At 44.9% G+C, this 23,203-nt stretch overlaps 1 protein-coding gene across 11 annotated transcripts in view; it reads right to left on the bottom strand.

Annotated features, from left to right (window-relative positions):
• NTRK3 (neurotrophic receptor tyrosine kinase 3) overlaps positions 1-23,203 on the bottom strand; it is a 381,275-nt gene that overhangs the window by 88,189 nt on the left and 269,883 nt on the right. For 2 of the 11 annotated variants that reach the window (XM_054666809.2, XM_016927085.4), the window contains 2 exons: positions 16,494-16,628; positions 12,619-14,718 (listed from right to left, as the gene is read on the bottom strand). The exons of 8 other annotated variants lie outside the window; for them this stretch is intronic. In XM_054666809.2, coding sequence (XP_054522784.1) covers positions 14,600-14,718; positions 16,494-16,628 — 254 coding nt within the window. In that variant the 3' untranslated portion in view covers positions 12,619-14,599. Of the gene's footprint in view, positions 1-12,618; positions 14,719-16,493; positions 16,629-23,203 lie in introns of those variants that run through there. One more of the 11 variants, XM_016927086.4, reaches the window with a different exon arrangement.

Genomic DNA, 23,203 nt, shown 5'->3' on the forward strand with positions numbered 1-23,203 from the left:
ATGGCATCATAGAAAATGGGATGTGTTGTGTCCAGCTACTTAGCATGTTTCTTTGAGATTCATTCATGTTGTAGCATGTGTAAGTGCTTCATTCCTTTTTATTGCTGAGTAGTAATCCATTCTATGGTTACACCACATTTTCTTTCTCCATTCACCAGTCAATAAATATTGCGTTTTTCTGCTCTTGACCATTATGAAAAATGCTGCTATGAACATTTATGTGCAAGTTTGTGTGTGTGTATATGTGTGTATTTTTTAACCATGTGGTGAATATATCACTTCCACAAAAATTTTTAACATTGCAAAAGATCAGTTAAATTGCAAATGCAATCTTATTTTTAAAAAAAGGTAGCAAAGTAATGTGTATGTGCATGTGCACGTGGAATGATTTGATTCTGACAAATAAGTACATAAAAAAGATTAGAAGGCAGAAAGCTGAAATATTAACAGTGTTGTCTCTGGGTGATGGGATGGTGGATAATTTATGTGTTTGTGTGCTTTTCTGTATTTCACTGAATTTTCTACTGTGAATATAAATTACTTTTGTAATCAGAAAAAAGCACAATGTTATTAAAAGAAAAAAACTATCCTTCCTATTCAATTTCTCCAGGGTCTTTACCTTTCTGTGACAGAGAGATATTCTCACAATAGTCCACAAATTGGGAGCCGGGAAGGGGCAGCCCCTCTCTTTCCTTTATGATGCTGGTCACGGCATCCAGAAAGCTGCAGATCCCCAGTAAATACCAGTCAATTGTGGAGACCTCGAGATCAGTCTCTATGGCAACTGGGTGGGCCTGTAAGAGCATTGCCCCAGTGTGGAGACTGTCCAGCAGGAAGAACCTCCACAATTGTGTACCTCAGGCAGCCCAAGGTCACCAAAGGACCGTGGTGTTTATTTACCAGGCAGTGGAGTCAGGATTTCCAAGGCTTGAAGGCAGCTCTCTCTAAACAATGGAAACTTTAAAGTCTTAACTGATCATTTTGATTATGCCATTCTTTGAACTGCCATTTTTATTTAAACATCTGCAGATCAATATCATGATTCAGTATTTTTAAGAACTCCATTAGGCTGAGCAAGGTGGCTCATGCGTGTAATCCCAGCACTTTGGGAGGCCGAGGCAGGTGGATCACTTGAGATCAGGAGTTTGAGACCAGCCTGGCCAACGTGGTGAAACCCCATCTCTACTAAAAATACAAAAATCTGCCAGGTGTGGTGGCGGGCACCTGTAATCCCAGCTACTCGGGAGGCTGAGGCATGAGAATCACTTAAGCCCAGGAGGTGGAAGTTGCAGTGAGCCGAGATCACACCACTGCATTCCAGCCTGGATGATAGAGCAAAACTGTCTCAAACAAACAAACAAACAAACAAACAAAAAACTCCACTTGGGAACTAGGTGTCTTTCCTCTATGTTTACCTCTCCCATAATTTCATCATATTGCTTCATAATTACTCACTTATCTATACCAGGCCTATTCCTTACATTTGAAGGACTTGGGACAAGGGAATAATTAGAAGCACACACACATGTCTAAAATTTGGAAGTTATAAATCAAGCTAACACACTAATAAATAAGGCATGTCTTATCCTCCTGCCCTGCGAAATTGATCTTCAGGATGACCTGAAGGACCAGGTGACTTCCGATGTCTCTGGTTCCTCAGATTTGCGAGTGGAGACACATGGTGCTAAGGAGTTGGCCCCTGGCCTGTTCCCTTCTCTTCCACCCCCATCTTCCATCCCACAGTGAAAGGGGTCTCGCGTACATATGTGTGCACACTGAGCCTGCAACTCCATCTTCCTCTAACCGTCCCACCCTCATGCTCTCGATGTTCCCATTGCCCCCACACAGTAATCCTTTGGCCAACTCTTAGGCTTAGCAGTACACGTACCTGCAGCGTAGCCCACCCTTAGAACAGATGAATGAAGAGACCCGCATGTGTCCTGGAGGCAAGCTGAGAGCTGTTTGGGTAAGGAATTCTGGTTTAGGAAATGAAACATTGTCTAGAAGGGAGGTGGGGTGCAGGCTCCAGATGGTCCCTTCTCATGGCCCTAGGACTTTTGGCAGCTAAAGGAGGGCCCCAAAAAGTGGGGAGGTCCCCTCTTACCCAAGACTAGTGAATACTGGACTGTATTGTCTCTAGACTGGGGTTTCTCAACGTTAATACTGTTAGCATTTGGGGCTGGATCATTCTTTCTTGTGGGGAGCTGTCAGAAGCACCCACCCTCAGTTGTCACAACCAAAAATGTCTCCACACATGTCCCTTAGGGGACAAGATCACCCCCAATTGAAAACCAGTGCAGGAGACAATAAAGCTCTTGATGACAGGAAATACAACTGACTCACTTAGTAGCAGAGTGTGTGGCACAGAGTGGATGCCCCAAATATGTTTGAAGAATGAGTCAATTAAGCAACATTTGCTCATGATCTCAGAGGTATTCCTTGAAAGACCCTATTCCGGTGGGTTTGTGAAATAATCCCACAGAAGGGCAGTTCTTGCTCCCTGGGGTATAAATGATGAACAGGAAGAGGCATGAACACTGTCACCCACTTAGGACCTCATGATGAGACAGGTCCCTCTGCTGGGTGGTGTGCTGGGTGCTATACAGAGTTAACCTAAGGAAGCTCCCTAGACATTAAAGCATTTCATAGTCCAATCTTCCTATACTGAAGCTGCCCAGCTTAGGAGAAAGAGGAAGGAGGTGCCAGAGTGTCTAAACTTAAATAGGCACTCCCATAGGTCCTGGCTAGAGCACTGCGAGCCTCACATGTTCCTTAAACAAGTCCAAATGTGATGTACAATGAGAGCTACAGTGCAATGAAGGGATGCCCAACCAGCAAGGTGCTGCTTTTAAATTCTCTCATCCCATGCCATTCATGCCTCCTGCTCTCACCAATGGGATTTTGTAAATCCTGTTCATGCTGAGTCTCTTCAATCAACCAATAATGTTTACTGTGACACCAAGCCCATGTTCTTCTCCAGAGCAAGCAAACAGCCCCCACTCTGTTTTCTTATAATAGGTGAAGTCTTTCTTGTATATTTTCCACATTCCTAGCAACTGAACATGCATGGTTGTATCCAGTTTGCTTTAAGTCAACACCCATGGGGCAGTCAGTGATGTCTGAGTAAAGAAATGGAATTCTGATGGACTTCTACACTTGGATCAAAGTGCATGACTGGTAGATTTCCCTGGCTCCAAAGGGACTCAGGTTTGATTTCAGAATCTGCTTGTGCCTGTTTTCCTAGAACAGCAGGTCTCAAAATGGTCCAAAGGTCCCTGGTGGGCTCAAGACCCTTTCAGGAGATTCATGTGTCAAAACTATTTTCCCAGCAATAGTAAGATAGTGTATGCCTTTTTTACTCTCGTGTCTCGCAGGTATTATTCATGAAGTTGTCCAGTGGTTTCCAGACATGTGATGATGTCATCACCCTGACAGCTACATGGAATGTGTGTGTATACTTGAGCTTTTAAATTATACTCAGTTTTAATTTCAAATGCAGTGAATATGATGGATATAACCCACAGAAACAAACATCATTTGGGGTTTCTATGACTTTTAAGTGAAAAGAAGTCCCAAGACCAAAAACTTTGAGAACCACTGCCCTAGAGCAATGGTGCTAGCCTAACTTCTACATCACAGCAAGTAGGGAGTGGAGGCAAAACACTTCAAAGACTTCTGGGAGGTAGAGTAAGTTAGTGAGGGTAAAAATATGTACACGTTCAGAGTTTTATAACAGGAGTGTCACTGTGACATTTTAACTGCAAAATGTTCTCCAGGTTCTTCAAGGTAGAAAAAAAAAAAAACAGGTCTAGGAAAGAAACGAAAGTATTGATATCTTCAACAAAAGCAACACCTCCTAAATACAATATTGCTTGTTTGGAGCTCTACTGATGATCTAATTTGCAGTTTGACTAGCCTCACCTCACCACCCCTAAACTGACCAAAAGTTGACTCCATGTGTTTGCATCTCCCAGAGTATTGTCAAGGGTATGCAAAAACAATTAGGAGAATGACTAAGAGCGTGTTTGTACCATGTGTAGAGATGGAAGAGAGAGCATGTGAAGCTTGTGATTCTAACTGCAATTTGGGGATTATTGGTGAATTTCAATTACCCATGCTATAGAATCAGGATACGATTATCAACATGAAGCATTCATTTTATCACTGACCAAAATAAACAGATGAAAGAACTCATTCCCCCCAGCTTTACCACCAATCCTTCAATCAGTTTTATTTAACCTTTTAACATTTCTTTACTTCTTTTATCTCCTCACATAACATAGATGCTATCCCCCCACCCCCTGCCAGGTACCAAGGTATTTTGAACACAATGGAATTATCCTTCCTATGCCCAGCATACTCAGAAGAGGCATAGGACAATTGCCTTCATCTTTCAGAGGGAACGAATGAGAGATGAAATTCACCTTCCCAGATTGACATGGCCAATTGGTGCCCAGGCCCAAACGGAGATGCTTCCCACCCATATCAGAGCAGGGGTCTTCCGAATCCCTGCTTGAAGAGGCACAGGCTGGAAACACCCACAGGGGTGGAAACAGTTACTGAAGCATGTGCCAGAGTCCCTTTAAGGGAAAGAGATAACTCCTGCTTTGTGCAAATGTCATTTCCAGAAATTGCGTCCCCCAACTCATATATTGAAGGACATGAATTTTCTTGATTAAAATAATGATAATAGCAATAATAATAAGAATAGATAGATACATAGCTCAAGTAGAGCTCAACAGCATGTGACTAATGAGAAAAGTTTTACCAGTTCAAGGCTGGGGCAGCTAAATAATGGCCATAAACTATCATGTGAAGCCAGGCTACTTCTCTACAGCCTGCTTACATCTTCTGTGCTATAAATAATTCAGAGTTTTCTTTTTTCTTAAATATCACAAAACCAAGTCAGAATCTTTATGTGAAGGATTCTGCTGTGTCCCTCTCTCCCTCCTCCTCTCCCTCCCTAGCCAGCCCAGGCAACTCCCTGGAGAATGACCCCTCAAGCTTTAACATTTATACTTTGACATTTCAGACTATTTGTTAGGCAGAGCTGCCTTCTTGAGATCAAAGTCAGAAAATCTTGCCGAGAACTCCCGCTTGGCCTTGTCCAGCTGTGACAGAGAGGGTCTATTAACCCCCAAGCATCTGCTTCCATCCTCATCCAGAGAAATCCACTGATCCTCACCCAAAGGGGCAGCCATCTCTCTCACTCAGTTTGCCTTATACACAACATATTCAGAGAGAGAGAAGGACCAGGAACCAAGAGATGTCCTCCACTAAGAGACAACAGTGACTCATGGGGACATGGTATTTGGGGCATCTGTCCAGGCAGGGTCTTTTACATGAGGATCAGCAAACTCTACTAGCTACTCAGAGACAAATATGGAACAAGGAAAGGTAACTTACCCCATGTCATTTTGCTAGTGGTAGAGTTGAGACTGGGATCCGGGTCTTCATTGCTGTATGCTACCACTAGATGATGTCACCTCCACCAGCCTGGGCGGATGGCCAGGTTTAATGCTGAAGTCTCAAGCTCTTATGTGAAATGACTTACCATTCTCTTCTGAGATATCACAGCGAAGGTTTCCTGATCTTCACAAGAGTGTCTATCCATCAGCAACCAGAATTTTTTCTGACTCTATGTAGAAGGCAGAAGTGAGGGCTGAGCCTAGAGCTGGGTAGCGTGCTGGGTGTGGTGGTTTCTTGATATAAGAAGTGGGTGGTTGACGAACACATCCTGCTTGATTCTTCTTTAAAAGCTGCTGATCACACTATAACCCAGTGTTTTCTAACATGTGTGTGCTGAGTCTATTAATAGATGTTAAATGAAGAATGTTTTGTGTTTAATTAGAATTGGAAAGAGGTAGAATAAGGTTTGTTTACAGCAGGACTTCTTGGAGCCTTTGATATCCTAATGCAAACTGTGAAACTCTAAGAGCTGGCCATATTGTGCAACATTCTCCAAAGTTCTCTGATGGATCCTTGGCATATCATGAGACTAAGGGGAAACACTGCTGCAATCAATAAAAAGGGGAGCACTTGATCTTTACAACATCATTTGTCTAGTAACTGGAGGAAGAGAAAAAGATTTTTCTGCAAGTTGGGGATTTCAAATTAAGGGAGAACCATATTGCAGGCCCTGAAGCTCTGCCCAGAAAACAGACCAATTTATGCAGGATAACAGTTGGTCAAGTGATTGACCCAATAAAATTATTAAGATGGCCAAAGACACCATCCTGAAAATGCACAGTGGGGTTATTCTGGTCTTCTTAACGACTAGGTTGGCCATTTGGTATCAGAGGTACTGTGCAGCAATCTCCTGTTATGGTAGCAAGAAATGCCAAATTGACAGCCATAAAGATTGAATGATTCTGTGAGTCATTTAAACATGAACTTAGAATTAAAATTCTCCCAAGAAGGACATTCTCAGAATATGTTCTATATTGGTGGTGCCTCCCCTGCTGCCCACTGACAGTGGGAGGGAACAGACTCAAGTTCTCCCTGGCCAGCTCTATATCTGGCTCCCTCTGAAGCAAAAGGCCTTAGTGAGGAGCTATGGTCGCCGGTTGGAGGCAACCAGAGAGCATCACAGATCCTGGCTGTGCCCTCCTGGCCAGGGTGAGCTGTCAGGAACTAGCAGTCTTGACAGAAGTTGTTTGAGATTTACTCTCATGTTCTCTGCCATGTGAATTTTCTTTCAGAATTAATAGCAAGAGCATCCAGAGATTCTGACAGAATATAATTAATAGGCTAGATTTAGTTAGTATCTAGCCAGTACTCTGGAATGTTCCTTCTGTCACCCTTGCCTTGACTTTGGCAGCAAGAGGGCAGAGCTTGGAGACTGCTTGTCTGACCCAGTGCTGAGAAAGACTGGAAATTAGCCTTTGTAGGTGCACGGGTCCCCTGTGTCACAGAGGCTAAACCCTTTCAGCTTAAAACTAGAGGACCCTCCATGTCATGAGCTCCCGACACGCTCAAGAACCTAGCTGTGAGAGGTAAATATTTCCCTAGGCCTGTGCAGCTGCTAAGGACCATGTCACAGGCTCTGTAGACCTGCCACATCCCTAGAAGAGCACATGTGCTCCCCACAGCTCCACACCCTCTCTTTTTATGAGAAGTGCATTTTTGAAGGTCAGGATTTCATGACTTTTGACCAAAGGCTATTGCAAGCCTTGCAGAGCAAAGAATACCACAATGTGATTTTTAAACGACATTACGAGGTCCCAAACAGACTGAAGGTAGTGTGAGCTTTGGAGTGAGAAAGTAAGTGGTCTATCAGAACTCTGTAACAGAGGTATCACCAGGCCATATTAGACAGCAGTGAAGTCACTTTCCCCTTTACCAAGGCTAAGTCCTTGTCCTTCTCACTGCAGAATGAACTTGAGGGCAAGGGAGGGGAGAATGTGTCTTTTTCAGGGAAATAGGCCACTTGCTCCAGTGAGGTCTCCAAAGGCAGAGCTAGGCTTCATTGAGCTGCCATGGTAACAGCACACAGGTGGCAGAAACTGAGGCAAAGACAGCCATGAAGACAAGCTGGTCATCACTGCAATCCACAAAGGCTTCCAGCATTACTTACCAAAGCCAGGTTTGGTAGTGTTTTCTGAGGTGACATGATGTTCTGTCCCTCAAACTTGGAAGAAGGCAAAAGTCAGGGACTGCCATACTGAAACGATGCCTTTGGGCAGCCTCACTCCTTGCTCTGCAAACCCTCTCCATAGCTGAGCAGGGGATTTTGACCACCCCTCCAAACTCAGACATTACTTGACATTACTCTTAGGTTGTGAAGTGAGAACTGCTCGAGGGTTTTGGCTCTCAGAAAAGCCAAGCTCCATTCTTCTTGACTTATGCCAAAGGCCCCAGTCTCCACCCATAGGTAAATCAAAGTCAGGTTCATCTATTTAAAAGAGGCTTTGAGAGGATCCTTTTGGCAGAGGGTCATGAGAAAATACCATGATCCTGAGAAAGCCAGGTGCCCATCTGGTCCCATGTGGAAGGCTCATGTATCTTGGTTTGAAAGTCCCACCAGAGCCCTCAGCTAAGATTTCTCTACAGCTCAGTTCTCTGGGTAACTTGCAACCCTGCCATTTTCCTCTACCTCAGAGTTCCAAGTTCCTTCCCAGATACAACCCACACAGACCTGGGCTGGAGGCCTTTGATACCAAATCTGAGCCACCAGTACCTTCTACGTCCCTGTGGGATCTGTGCTCCTCAGAAGTTCTCCTGTCTTTCTTGTTCCCTTCTCTCAAAGCAGAGCATACCCCAGTCAAACGTTTGCCTCTGATATCTTCCTTATTCCCCTCGTTTTTGTCATTCCTCACCATCCTGGCCCAGGAGCATACAGAACCTTTGAGCAATGCATTCACACCCACCCAGAAGTCAAGCATAATGAGGAGAGAAGATCTAGCTCTCTCAGGCACAAACACCCAGATATTTTGTGATAGAAGGAAAATGTGCCAAAATGAAAAGGGGCAAAAACGCAGAGGGGTGTTAGACCTTATCACCCGTGCAGAAATCTCCCCTTATCAAGATTTAATTTCAAGGGAAACTGGGGTCACTCTATGCAAGTTTTATCCACTGAGTAGGAGAAATTGGAACAAAAGTCCTACCCAAGAGGGCCTCAGATTCCTGATGGAATTTCAGAACCACCCAAAAAAGCAGACAAGGGACTTATCTCTTGCCAGCACGTCTCCTTCAACTCACTTTTGGGTTCAAGTAGGGTTGAAGAAGGAGTCTTATTTAGCTCTGGAAATATACTGTCAGATCTAGGCTGAGGTTTTCTTGGGAGGTGGGAAGTATAGGGGGTGGTAACAGTAGGATTTCTAAAGGCAAAATGCAGAACCAGAGCTATCCAAGGAATCTGGAGACTGCAAGCAGTTTCGCCCACATCAGCCAGCATTAAAGACTGGCAATGTGGTGGGTGGGGGAGAGCTGGGAGAGAGGAGGAGGAGAGCTCCAGGCCCGTGCTGGACAGTCCAGATGGAAGCCAGACTCCCCATTGTTCTCCACCTTCCTCCCGTCTCCGCTGTCATGCTTAAGAGTTTTCCCTGGGCCCTTCACAGAGAAGACTCCAAGCAGCCAGCATCACCCCTCTCCCCCTCCCTGTCTCTCCCTCCCTGCCACCTTCATTTTGCTCTTGCTTTCAGAGTCACGCTGGCAGCAATGTGCGACTCTAGCCAGAGCACAGGAGTCAGTAAACCCTGAAGGAACAAAGGCTCCAGCTCTTTGCCTAATCCATGTCTGGCTCCGTGCAGAAAGCTACACAACAATGAAGTCGTCCTGCATTGATCTGCCCGCTCCTGAGCTTTCCCGCGGCATCCAACCCTCCCTTGCTGCCTCACCATTGTATCTGAGATGCTTGATCCTTTGCTCATGCCTGGGCTTGACCTGAGGGAACTGGGACGAGCCAGGGGATGTGTCACAGCCCAGTGCTGTGCTGCGGTCACACCTGTGGCTGGGGAGGTGGAGGTGAGGATGTGGCTGCTGGGAGCTTGGCTGCAGAAAGGGATTCCCACACAAAAGAAGAGACAGAGGTGGCTAGAGGTCAGATTCTTGACTTCCAAATTGAGCCTGATTTGTGTTTGGTCTTTTTAGGGTGAGCATTGCATGGCTGAGCTTGGACATATCAGGAGGTCTTTGAGGTGCGTTGAAGAAAGGTTAAGTGACAGTGGGTAGTCAGACAAGGCCCTTTCTTCTACTACCTTCCTGTCTGAAGCTGCTCACCCTTGCCCAGACCTGGGCAGCCTAACCTGATATCCTAAGGATCAGGTTGGTCTCATCCTTTCTTCTACCACCTTCCTATCTGAAGCTTCTCACCCTTGCCCAGACCTGGGCAGCCTAACTGCTATCCTAAGGATCAGGTTGGTCTCATCCAACAAGTCCTCCCCAATATCAAAAAGTCCATCATTGCTTGGGAATCTCACCAACTGTAAGACATGTGATTAATCTCAGATCTAAGCCCAACCATGCTTTCATACACCCCCAAGTCACTAAATGTTACAATGAGAGGAAAGAACGTTGCAGATGTTCTTTTCCAGTCTTTAAAATCACCCTGTCCCAAAAGTTCCAGAAGGAAGTCAGGGATGGTGCTCATCCCTGAAGACCCCTGAAAGACTTCTCTGTCTTAGGAGTGGAGTGGGGTTGAGGGGGGAGCACCTAGGTGGTGTTTCACAATCATAGCCTTCCAGGAGCAGAAGATGTGCTACTTTAGGGGGCTGCAGAGTGGCCAAAAGCATTTTGAGGTGTCAGGCAGTCCCCCTGTCAGTCCTGGTTCTGCCAGTTTCAAGCTGTGGAAACCTGAGCTAGTTATTCAATCTTTCTGAGCTTCAGCTTCCTTGTGGGTAAAATCTGACTGGTTCTGAGTAAGTGCTTCATAAGATACATAGAATTATTACTATTAATGCCCCACTGTAAACCCATTCTTGGGAAGTTGGCAACCAGTTCCAGGACCTCATCATGTAATGCTAGTAAAAAAGTCCAGCCTCTCCAGGGCATGTCCCTGGAATGTGTTAGATCGAATTTCACCTTGTTTCTACAAGATCTTATTGGTACAGTTGAGTTTCTCATTCTCTGAGCTTCAGAACCAGCACCTGTCAACCAAGTCTCTAGAATGAAGATCCAGGGAGCGCCTGGCAAGCACCCTGGGTTCGTGAACTGAGTCAGCTGTCAATCTGTGCAGCAAAATCCCGCAGGATCAAAATGTAAGCTTAAGGTCTGACAAAGCTACTGTGAAATCCTGTTGGTGACATTCGAATGCAGGAGGTCAGGGAGCTGCAGGACTGGCTGATTCCCTGAGCCACCCTAAGCTGAGGCCAGTCCAAACTGGCATCTTTCTGGGCTGAGTTCAGCTCTCCGCATCTGCCCTATACCAGCTCTGACTTCCCTAGAGGCACCAACCCTGGGGTAAATGCCATGAGACTTCAACACCTAGCAGTAAAACATGGAAAACGGAGGCCTAGACTCCAATCGCAGCTGGTTCCTCATTCTGCCCAGCAACCTTTCCATAGATCCCCATAGTCATCCATAGTCTCTTCCCCGTCAATTCAGATGTTCCAACTCTCCTTGGGTCTTCTCACTAGCAGCACAAGGCCTTGCCTCATTCTTTATAGGCAAAATGGAAGCCACCAGACAAGAACTCCCTCACTTCCTTGCCCTATCACCTTGAAAAGACATTCCACATCCTTTCCTCTTTTTGCCTCCTGCTCTATGGGAAGAGCACTCCCTCCATGAGGCCAATGCTATCCCTTCCTCCTGAGCTGTGGATACTTTTCCTTCCCATATTCTCAGGGGCCATTTTTATCTATTATCTCTTCTCCCATACACTGATAGGCTCCAAGCATCAGAACAAAAGAAAGCTCAAATCTCTCCTATATTAAAAATGAAAGTTTTCCCTCGAACCAGTGCATGTCCTCATGGTCCCCAGGACAGCCTCAACCCTTCAGGCATCCCTGTTCCAACTCTTTCTCCTTGGAACCCTTAAGAAGAGATAAATGCAGAGCTTGGTCTACCCCTCACCCAGGCCACTCTAGAGAGCAGGAGCTTCCATTTGGCTTAAGGGGGTCTCAAACCAAACTAGACTTAAATAGAAGATAAAGCAACTGAGGATATATAGAAAAGCACCAACCTAGCCTGATCAACTTCCTGTCAGACTGGAACATGAGCTCTTCCACATTACTTTACTTGTCTCATCTCTACTTCCTCAATGACTGAGCTCCATCAGGGATTACTGGGGCCCAGTGAAGCATTCAGATCCACCCAGGAGCCTTTTCCCGGCCCGCATTCTCCACTCTTGCTCCATCTCTCCTGCATACAGGGCCTCACGGTGTCCTCTCCTCCTGAAAGGAAGAGGGCAAGTTACAGGGAGCATTTCAACTCTTCTAGCTGTGTCAGTGCCAGGGTCCAAGGGTGCACAGATGTGCCAGTTCATCTAAGCATTTTACTCTTTGGCCTCTCCCTCCTGGCAGCCCAATTGAAACTCGCCATGAGAGTGTGGCTCACCTGAGTGTGTGCATGAAAGGGAGTGTGTCTCTGAATGACAAGTATGTTGACCTGTACGCCCAAAGCCCCATCTTTCCTTGGGCAAGGTCACTTTCCCAACATCCACAGGGAACATACAAAACCACTCCAGCCTAGGGACAGCCCCACTGGCTTTGCTGGTGCACCAAAGATAAAGGATCCCCAACCCCACTCTCAGACCCCCATATATCAGCTCTCAAGAGAAGATTTCTGTGAGCCTTGGCTGCTCAGACAACAGAACATTCCCCAGCTACCAAAGGAGTGAGGGTCTCAGTGGCCTGAGTAGTGTCTGTAGAAGTCAGGTTTGAACCTTGCTTTCACCTCTCACACTGTGTGACCCTGGATGAACCATTCAACCTCTCTGAGCCTCTAATTCTTTCTCAATACGATGAAAAAGCACTTTACTGCATGAGCCTAAGCTATCTGGAAGACTCTCAATGAAAGCAACCAATGGAACAGATTGTGAACACCTTTGTAAACAAAGAACTTAACTAAGAAACTTCTTTAAAAGAGTAACACGAAAACAGGAAAAAATGCAGGTAACCTGGAATTTCTGTATTTTGAATGTTTTTGCAAAATTTCCAAATAAGAGGTCTGATTCAGTCATTTCATTAGAAAATAAAGTGTTTATTAAGAAACTATACACTGAACACTCCTATAAGTCTCTGTGGAAACACAACGCCCCATTGTCATAGCACAAGGTGAGGAAAATGGCAGAATAAAAGATGCTGGGATGGATGGAGCCTGGGAGGCTGGAAATGAGGTAATGATTTACAATAATTAAAAAACATCATCCTCAAGCTTACTCCTTAAAGCCACACTTGGGAGGAGGCCCTGGACCCAAAGCATCAGCAGGGCACAATGGGGAATAGCCTGACATGGAGCAATGGGGAGCAGGATGAGGAGAGCTGGAGGGGGCGAGATAAACACACACCTGGAGCCCTGGAGAGAACCTGAACTCCCAGGTGATACTCTGGAGGCTGCCCCAGATACTGGGCAAGAACTTGGAAAGCCTCATGTTTTTAAACCCCATGGAGGCATTTGCAGAATCGGGCTGGGATCCTGACATGAAGAACCACCATCCACAGGACCCAAGAAGTAAAACCCTTAAGTGGGAATCCAAACTCCCAGTTAAATTTGCCAAAGGCATAGACTCTATTCTCTACTAGTGTGCAACACCACCCCAAAACAACGGTGGGTTAAAACAACCACCTTTTCCCCCCACAAGCCCCCCACAGGATGCTCCCAGTTTCATGCTCTCCACCATTAGGTGGGCAGCCTATGCTGACTTCACACAATGGAGGCCCCATGGGCCAGTGGAGCTGGGAGCCAGAAGTCTACTCCACCAATGAGTCAGCAAATACGGGAGAGTTTCAGGCCCTACAAATGTGCCTTTCCTACTGAAGAAGGGAAAGTCACCCCCTTCCCTCTCCTCAGTGGATCAAGTTGAAAATGGGGGAAGCGAGCCCCCTCTTTGGGAGAGGGTGGCCATGGAGTAAGGCATGAGTCAAAGCAAGCAAAGTAAACACACATATTGACCAGAGAACAGGAGGACACTTCCATTGGTGCCATGAGAGGGGCTGGAGGAGGCCAAGTTTTACTTCTCTTCCCCTTCAGTTCATCTTGACCTTGAAATGCTGATTCCATTGGGTTCCAAAAGTTCTCAGAGTCAAGAATAAGTGGAAGTAGGGGAAGAGAGCCAATCCCGGGATCATGGGCTGGCAGGAAGGGCCTTTGTCCCTGATTCCCTTGGTCCCTTGTGGTCCTAGTAGGATGGCCAGTTCATGAGTAAAACCTCCTGCAGCCAAAGCTTGTCGGAACTGCAGATCTAAGGGCCCAGGAAGAGCCTGGAGAAACTCTCCTCTGCAAGGAGTTTTCTAATATCACACTCATTGTGAGCCGTTCCAGAGAGAAGAGGAAGTAGGGGGCAAGTATGTCCCAAAAAAGGATGATTTTTCCACCGAAAATAAAAATAAAAATGTAAAGTGATTGGTTTCCATTCTTTCCTCTGAGACCTAACTTGGTGCCAATACTTGAGCCTGGCTCCCCCTCCTCTTACCGCGCCGTCTCCACCTCTGCTTAGGTGCTCTCTGTGACTCTTCCCCACTGGAGGTTGCAGGGCGACGAGGTCACTAAGAGGACAGCATGGTATCCTGGGAGAGCCAGGGAGACCCCACGCTTCCAAGCAGGGAAAGTGAGGCTGGAGCACGGCTGGACTTCATCAGGCTTTCTTGTGATGGTTAGGTTGTTTTTGTAAAGCAAGAGAATGGCTAGTGTATTTAAAAGATGCTCCTGGTGCACAGGTTTTTAATTCTCTTTATTGGCTCTAAAGATAGTGGCAGGAGCTGCCTCGTAGGCCGGGAAAAAAGGAGCACAGTGATGATTGGAGGGAAGGGGCAACCCTGCCAGTGGTGGATGGGGGAAAACACCCATCTGGTGGTGTTAAAGGGTGCCAGGGCACTGGTGGCTCATGCAGTTTCTACTTAGCATCCCTGGATCCAAAGAGAACAATGCCTAGAGCTTCCAACCTCTCAGAGGGCCCAGCCTACCAAGGTGACATCAAAACAAGGAGGCTTAAAAGGAGTTTTTAAAAGCCATGACGTCCTTTGCTGAAATAAACATTGACATCCTCAACATAGATGCCATGGTTAAGAGGCTTGGAATGTCCGGGAAGGCTTATTGGATTCAACATAATTTCTCTGAAACCTATAAAAAACAAAAAGAAAAAAAAAAAACAGAAAAAAGCAAAATAAAGTAAAAACCAAAACCCCCAAAGAAGATCAAAACTAGGAGGGGAAATAGAGAGGGAGCTTGAAAGGGGAAGAACTGTCAGCAAAAGGGAAGGATAGGAGGAGGGGATTAACTTAAAACCCTGCATGGTCAGAGAAAGTGGAAACACTCCATTTTGCTGCAGCCTCCACTGAACTGAGGAAGGGAAGGGAGCAAAACCTTTGGGGGCTTGGCCTTGGATTGTCATGGAAGAGGAGGAGAGGTCTCATCTAAGTGGGTCTCAGTCTATAAGCATCTTTCTGAAAGGAGGAGACCCTGACGATGAGCTGAGGGGTGTGTTGGAGAAGGGGTATGCACTGTAGGGTCACTTAGGGGCTAAGGGATGGGAGGAGAAGGCTATGCTTTCCCAGAACTGATGCTCTTTAAGGATACCAGAGGGGCATTTCTAATTCTAGGAGCTAAAATTACACAGACCACTTCTGACCACACCAGGAGGTGGGGGTGCTATACTCCCAAGCCTACAAGCTCTTTCTCATTGACCTTTTCGCCTCACACCACAGGTCTGTGGAAGGTTTAGAGAGTAACAGCTGATCTCTGAGCCTTGCCATCTTTCCAAATCTTACAGGGGAGGAAAATACCCTGGAGGAGTAACACTGGTGGCCCCGAGGCCACGTGCTGCCTCGAGCAAGGAGGACTTCCATGACAGCTCATTTCCTTTCTGGCCATACAGCCATGAACTGAGTTAGGATATCCTGAAAAGTGGGAGTTCCTAATAAAATTTCCAGAAAGATGTTGTTCAATCAACTACAGATTTAAAAAGTGTGTGTAAAGAGTGTGTGTGTGCATTTGCATGTGTGTGTGTTTGCATGTGTACATGTGTGTGTTTCCATGCATGTATCTGTTTGCATGTGTGTGTTTGCATGTGTATTTGTGTGTTTGTGTGCATCTGTATGTGTTTGTGTTTGCATGTGTACACCTGTGTGTTTTCATGTGCATGTGTGTGTGTGTTTCCATGTGTGTGTTTGCATGTATGTGCGAATATATGTGTGTGTACACATATGTGTGTGTTTGAATGTGTATGTGTGTGTGAATATGTGCACAGAGTAAGCCTATCTTTTTATGGAAGCTATGCTCAGGAATGTAGAGGTCATAAGGGGCCTCTGGACATTGGGAATATGATGGGAAAAACTTGGAACAAAATTTGATTGCATTGAGACTTTCCTGTCCTCCTGCCCAGGACATGCTATGGACAAAACAGTATTGAGTCATTTGGGGTGCTGGGACCCCTTCCTCTGAAGGAGGTGGGGTCAGATTTGTGAAGATAGAGGAAACCTTCCTTGCCTATGACATCATGTTTGGAGGGAGGCTGTTTCAAGGTGAGACGTTTCTGAGACAGCATCCCTGCCCTGACCCCAGATAAAGGTTATCTGGGGTATGAAGGAAAAGGGAAGGAAGGCCATTGGTCTGGGTAGCCTGCTGAGAAAGTTTGTGACACCACTATCTCTTTCCAGGCCATGGTCCTCTCCTGCTTCTCCCATAGCCCTTACCTAGGCCCTATGAAGCTTCCTCCCCTGGAAGACACTCCTTTAATTTAAGGGATTTTTTTAGTACCAAATCCCGTGCTGGGCACCTAGTCATACCTCAGTCCATGAAATATATGGAGGCTTGATGAGTCTTAAGGTCTTAAGAACCAAAATTGGTTAGGGGAGGGATCTTTACTGCATACAAAGACGTCAAAGGAGGTAACTCACCATGTGACCTTGGGTAAGACACTTCCCCACTCTGGACCTCAGGTTCCTCATATATATAGTGAGTTGATGGGACTAGATGATCTCTATTGTCCTTCAAGTTTAATATCCCATGATTGTCTATGTTTGAAAAGACCCCTGGCAGAAGAGGCAGACATGGGGGAATTAATGGTCAGTATTAAACCCCAAGTGCAAAAAACATGGGAAAGTATTTTTCTTAAGTGCACAATGCCAGAAACAGAAATCCAGGTGTTCTCAGCTCCTGTACCCACTCTGCTGTGCCTGTAGTGGCAGCTGGTTTATTTTACGCATAAAATCTAGATCCTAAGAATCTCACCCTGGCATTATAGAAATGGCACAAGTTAGAGTCAGAGAAGAAAGATTCACCATCACCATGAACTCTGTCCTGCACTTTTCCTAACATATTTGCCCCCCATTTTCCTTCTTGGACCAGAATGTCTCAAAATTGTGCCCATCATTGCCATTCAGAGTGTCATTCCTGGGCCTGGATGGATGTTTCTTCTGACTTGGGAGATAATCCTGGACCCAAGACCCTCTTTCTGGCTTCTAATATCCCATCAAAAAAATTCAGCTAATTTTCAAGAGGAAAGCAATGTGACAAGGCGGGGATGATGAGGACATGAGAGGAGGTGGTGGTGTTTGGTTCCTTAAAATCTTCCTTGCCATCGTTAGGGCATAAACCATTGGAAAAACAAAAGCTGTTAGCTCACTGAAGACCTGAAGACTACAACTTCTATAAAGAGATATCACTGTAGCTTCTGAGGATGAAATCTCCTTTGGAGACCATGCAGCATTTGTGGGCCCTGGAAAGATCCGTGTCGGATCCATTAAAGACCAGGGCCAAGCCCGCCTAAGTCTCTGCCAATGTCCCCGAAGCTGCCTTCGTGAACATGAGCCCTTTCCCATATGAGCCGGGATCTGAAGTTTGTTTTCTCTGGAACTCTTTCCCAGGTGGAGTCTTTCCAAGATTCTAAAAGCTGAAGCCTGATAGCATAAGAGGCACTGCTCCAAAATCCTCCATTCCTCTCCCTCTGTCTCAGAACAACCCCTGAGCAGAAAGTGAAAGGCATTTACTGGGGGAAGAGCAGGGGAGCCCAGAACCACAGTGGACACTGGTAAAGGGGTAAATGGGTGAAGAAAAGGCTGAAGAGGGGCAAATCAAAGGCATTTCCAAAGAAGGCCTTACCCACCAGGGGCCCACAGACCCCGCTACATCTGACCTTTTCCTCTGTCTGTCAACAGCTTTCCCCAAAACATTCAGCACAAAGGTACCTGTAGGCTCTCTGTAATTCAGAACAGAGCTGGGTCTTCAGGGATCTTCTAAGAATACTTTCCCTGAGAAACAAGCCAGAGGCTCTGGGATCTTTTTGGGAAAGGGAGGGACATTGTAAATGGAGCTTAGGGGAGAAGGGGCACTGAGCACCCATACGATTGGATGAGAGGTTTTGGAGCCAATCCTACTGAGTCAAGAGCTGGTTAAATCTCTAAAGGCAAGTCCTTTATATTGACTACAGCAAGGAAAGGTCAGTTCCCATGGTTTTGCCACATAAAAAGACATTCAAATCTGTTTTTCTGAGATTCTTGCAGATTCTAATTCTCTCTCCCTTGCTGGGGTTTCACCCCTGTGCTCTGGCCTTGGGATTCTGGAGCTACCAGCCCAGCACCTTCCAGGGAGAAGGTATTCCCTGCATCTTCTGCCTACACTCTTTCCACCTGACTGTGGATTCTCACAGACCTCTCCTTCTCCTTCTGTCTCTGCTTCTTCCTTTTGTTATCTGAGATGAGACTATTACCTAACTGCATAAAGTAGTTTAGGTTATGGTTTAGACAACAGTCCCAATACCAAATGCAGTTCTATAGAATTATTTTCAAACATCCCCTCTTCAAATGTATTCATTCATCATCTTCAAGTTGCTACGTCACAGTAACCCTTAGCACTGACATAGCACTGGCTGTGGAAAAAAGCATTTTGTACCCTAGCATGGGCTGAAATACACAGGAGTGCTGGCGCTGGGGCCCTGGGTGGTAGACTAACAGGGAGCCAGAAGGCAATGCAGTGGGAAGGGCATCCCATCCCAGTCAGGGTGCCACACTTTCCACAACCTTCCCACCTTTCCCCCAAGAGGTAAGAAGAGGTGAGATGTTTTTCAACCCCATTGCAGGTAGGCATGGAATGGAGAAGGGAGCCCCGGGCAATACCCAACTATGCCAATCGTACCATCAGACATGTTGCTGATAGCCCTGGAATCCATAGATCTATATAAGGGAGTGCCAGTGACAGGTATCACCTACAGTTAGTTCTTTATACCTCAACATCCCCAAAAGGTGGATAGTATTAACTCCACTTTACAAGGGAGAAAACTGTGCCTTTATAATATGGAAAAACAGCCCCAAGTTCACTTTGTGGCAAAGTCTAAATTTGAATCCAGCTCTTCATACCTCCAAAGTCCTTGCAACTAACCACTTTGCAATACGGATCTCATTTGTGGAAAACCAATATCCAGGAAGGGGGTGAAATGGAGGTCAAGGTAGTGATGGTAAGGACATTCTCTGGGGGGAACAGGGCTCTCACTCTGGCCACTTCAACAAGTTCTAAACAGAGGGCAGGGCTTTCTTACCTTATTAACAGCTTCCTTAGTTAGGAAGGTAAGCAGCACCATACCCTGTCATTCCCTCCCCTGGCCAACCCTGGTTTAATTCTATCCCTGGTGGCTTCACCCCCACCCTCACAATGACACTTCGCATGCACTGGGACCTTCCAGATAAGGAAACCCAAACTCTGTCTGGTCACGGACTCCTTCATTTTGATAATGTTTCAGGGAGTTCAGCCTAGAGGGGATGAAAAATGACCACATGAACGTGAGGTAGTAATGAGTATGGAGAGATGGATAATTAAAATATAGTCATACCCTAACCAAGGGTTGTGGAATATCTGAGAATACCCTTGGTAAGCCAAGCATGGTACCCAGTGGAACTCTTTCCTGAGCACCCACCCCAGGCCACTGTGTAAACAAGCATGGACAGAAACAAGTGAATCTTGGTGAAGAAAGGATTCCTCATAGACACATGTCTCTTGCTTCTTTTCTTGCCTGTATGGTGGCCCTTCTAAGGTTGTGGGAAGGTGATCATCAAAGCATTCTAATGGTGCCTGGGCTATGGTTATGATTGATTTGTTCTGTATCTTTTCCTTGGGTGTAGTTATCGCTTTTTTTGAGTCTAAGTTCTTTCTTCTCATGCCATCGGATTCAATAAAAGGATGGCGGCACTGGCCGAGGTGAGTGAACCCCAAATGCCCAGGCTTGCTGGCCACAGACTATGCTGCTTTAAACTTTCAGGTTATTTCTTTTATTATTCTGAGATTGCAAACCTAACCCACAGGCCATATATGGCCTTACGATGTGCCTTTTATTTTATTTTATTTTTTAACACAAATGGTCTGTTTAAAAATTTGTTGCTTAGTTGCCAGCATTTAAAACTTGGGAGATCTCACATTTAAAATATCCCCATTTCTAGCTTCCCTTGAAAGTCCGAGAGTTCTGGCAACCCTGGGCCAGAATTACTGCACAGTGATAACCCACTGCGGTAGCCACTCAGTTTATACGAGGTGTGTGAGTGTGTGTTCTCCAGCTTGCCATATTCTCCACCAATTCCTATTATCCTCCACCCCTGCACTTACTTACAGTACCTACATGGCTTGTCTTTGCATTTGAGATTCAAACTGTACAATAAACATTATGTTTATTGTACTAGGTTATAGGCTGTGCATTAAGACCAGGAAATCCCATCTCTGCAAGCCTTGTTGAATGCCCCTAAAATACCAAACTTATGCTCCCTCTGGTCATGGCTAACAATGATAAAGAAGTGGCTGGAAACCTACAGCAGAGGGACAAACCTATCTCAGAAGGGGGAGACAGCTCAGAAACTGAACTATGTGAGCAAGGGAAGCAAGCATGGTCAGAAATCAAGTTCCCAACAAGACACCATGCTGAAGCATAATGCTGGAAAAAGCTACTGCTGGGAGAGAAGGTGGCACTCATGTCATCCACTGGCTGTGTCTTCCGCATTGCCTGACATGTATAAGGCACACGACAAAAGGTTGTTGAATGCCAACAAGCAGGACTTTTTAATATAGCTGTACATTTCATGGGGGAATAACTGGACCCAAAGTGTTCCTACATCCCTATAATAACAAACACATTTCAAAGGGTTCTATACAATATTGAAAGGTACTTAGAACCAAAATGTCCCTGTTGTATACTGTGTAGCTAAGAGTATTGAACTGAGACCCCCACCTTCAGTATGGGCCGCCTCTTCCTATAAAGTCACCTCAATGCTGCTGGGAAAATGAGTGATGAGATTGTCCTGGCCCGCATGCCACGGTTGCCAAGTCTGGTTCCAGCTGTGTGCAGATGCTCAGAGGGAGGGGGCTGAGGCTGAATGTACCCCGACTACAATTTAGCTCATGGCGTCATGCCCACAGGAAGTCACAGGGGGAGGACATCCATGCCTGGCTGAGATAAAGGGGCACGGACCACTGAGATTCTCAGACAAAAGCAAAAGGCTCGTTCCTGAAGGGATCTTGAAGGCTCTCACAGCTTGTCCCTGATAAGTATTTCAAGGCTCTAACTCAAAAAAAGGGGGGAGGTGTGCTGGGGGGCCACCCACCACTTGGCATCACTAAGACTATTCCAATGATAAGCTGATCTTGGCTTAAAGGTTAGTCCCCAGAGAAAGTGAAAATCCTTCCACTCCATAACATGGGTGAAGTGACCTCTTAGAATCATAATACTTCATAAGCCATGGAGCAATATTAGTCATATGGAAAAAAATTTCTTTACCATTTTCAGAATTCACTATATAAGGAACAATTTGTAATAGCTGAGCATCTTCTTTTCTTGCTTAACTGACAGTAGAGAGAATCTCGGGTATTAATAATCTATCTTCATTGCCTTCCTTGTACTTCAAAATATCTGTCTTTGTATTCAGTATATTTTTTCCTGAGTCTTTTGACTCTTTTCAAATGTTTGAAATATCTAAAATATCAGAAAAGTGTAGAAACTCTGCACCTACCTCCAGCATTAACAATTTATAATATTTTGATATCTTCTTCTCAAATTTCTAAACAAATAATCCATTACTGCAATGGCTGAGAACCCATGTGAGTTCACATATAACCCTGTTTCTCCTCTACCCCATCACCAGAAGTAACCACTGCTCTGAAATAGCTGATTATCCTTTTCAGGAATCTTGAAATAATTTTGCTGCATATGCATATATCCATAACCAAATTATAGTTTTGTTCTGTGTAAGTTTAAGCTTTTAAAAAGTGGGTATTTTCTAGATTTATCCATGTTGATACATGTAGCTCCCATTCATTAATTTTAGCTAACGAAGTCCATTATGTGAATATGCTACAAATTATTTGCCTATTCTGCCAACTGACACTTGTTTCTATCTTTTCATTATTCGAAAAAAAGTTGCAATCAATATTATTACACACATATCTGTATGCACATGTGGGAGAATTTCTCCAGAGCAGTAGTTGGCAAACTTATCCTATAAAGGACCAGATAGAAAATATTTTAGGCTTTGCAAACCATGCAGTCTCTGCTGCTACCACTCAACTCTGCCAGTATAGTCTGAAGGCAGCCACAGAAAACACATAAACAAATGAGCGTGTTCCAGTAAAATTTCATTTGTAAAAATAGGCAAGAGCCAGATTTGGCCCTTGGCCAATGAGTGATAGTTTGCTGACCTCTACTCTAGAGCTTTTTTACTCAAAGTGCAGGCAAGTGGACGAGCAGCATCAGCATCAGCTGGGAGTTGGGTAAAAATGAAGATGCTCAGACCCCGCTGAATCAACATCTGTGGTTTAATAAGCTCCTCAGGTGATTTCTACGCACAAAAACATTTGAGAAGCACATCTTTGGAAGAGATCCCTAAATTTAGTGTAATTGAATCCTTAACATAATTCTATTGCTAAATGTTTACCCAAAGTATTACCAACTCATATTTCTATAATCACTAAATGGATGAACTTCCTACCCCATCTTCCCATATCAGATATTTTTTCTAACAAACTGATGGGTGGTAGATGTTATCTCCTTGTAGTTTTAAGATTCATTTCCCTAATTACTACTGAGGTTGTACATCATCTCAATAAGGGTTTCCCCAATTAAGGAACTGTGAACTGCCTATTTGTATCCTTTCCTCATTTTCTTGTGTGTGTCTTTCTCTCTCTATCTATATATCTAGACATAGATATATATAGATAGATAGATGTGTGTGTGTGTGTGTGTAGTTACTCTTTTCTTGATTTGTGGGAGTTTGTTATTTATTCTCTATGCAAATTCTTTGTTATATATATATATGCATTGAAATGATGTCATCTCAAGATACTGTTTGTCTTTTAACTTTGTATACAGTACTCATAGATTTTTTTTTAAATTAATGTATTCAAATGTATTCACCTTTCCCTTTATGTTACTTAAATCTGTATGTTAAGAGATATTTTCCTCCTCAATGTCAGGATATTACCTTTTCCTTTAAAAGTACTATGTTTAGGGCCGGGCGTGGCCGAGATCGTGACACTGCACTCCAGCCTGGGTGACACAGTGAGAATCTGTCTCAAAAAAAAAATAATAATAATAATAAATAAAAGATAAAAGTACTACGTTTAATAAATCTCCCTT

Source organism: Pan troglodytes, chromosome 16 (genome assembly GCF_028858775.2).
Source record: "Pan troglodytes isolate AG18354 chromosome 16, NHGRI_mPanTro3-v2.0_pri, whole genome shotgun sequence".
NCBI classification, from domain to species: Eukaryota; Metazoa; Chordata; class Mammalia; order Primates; family Hominidae; genus Pan; species Pan troglodytes.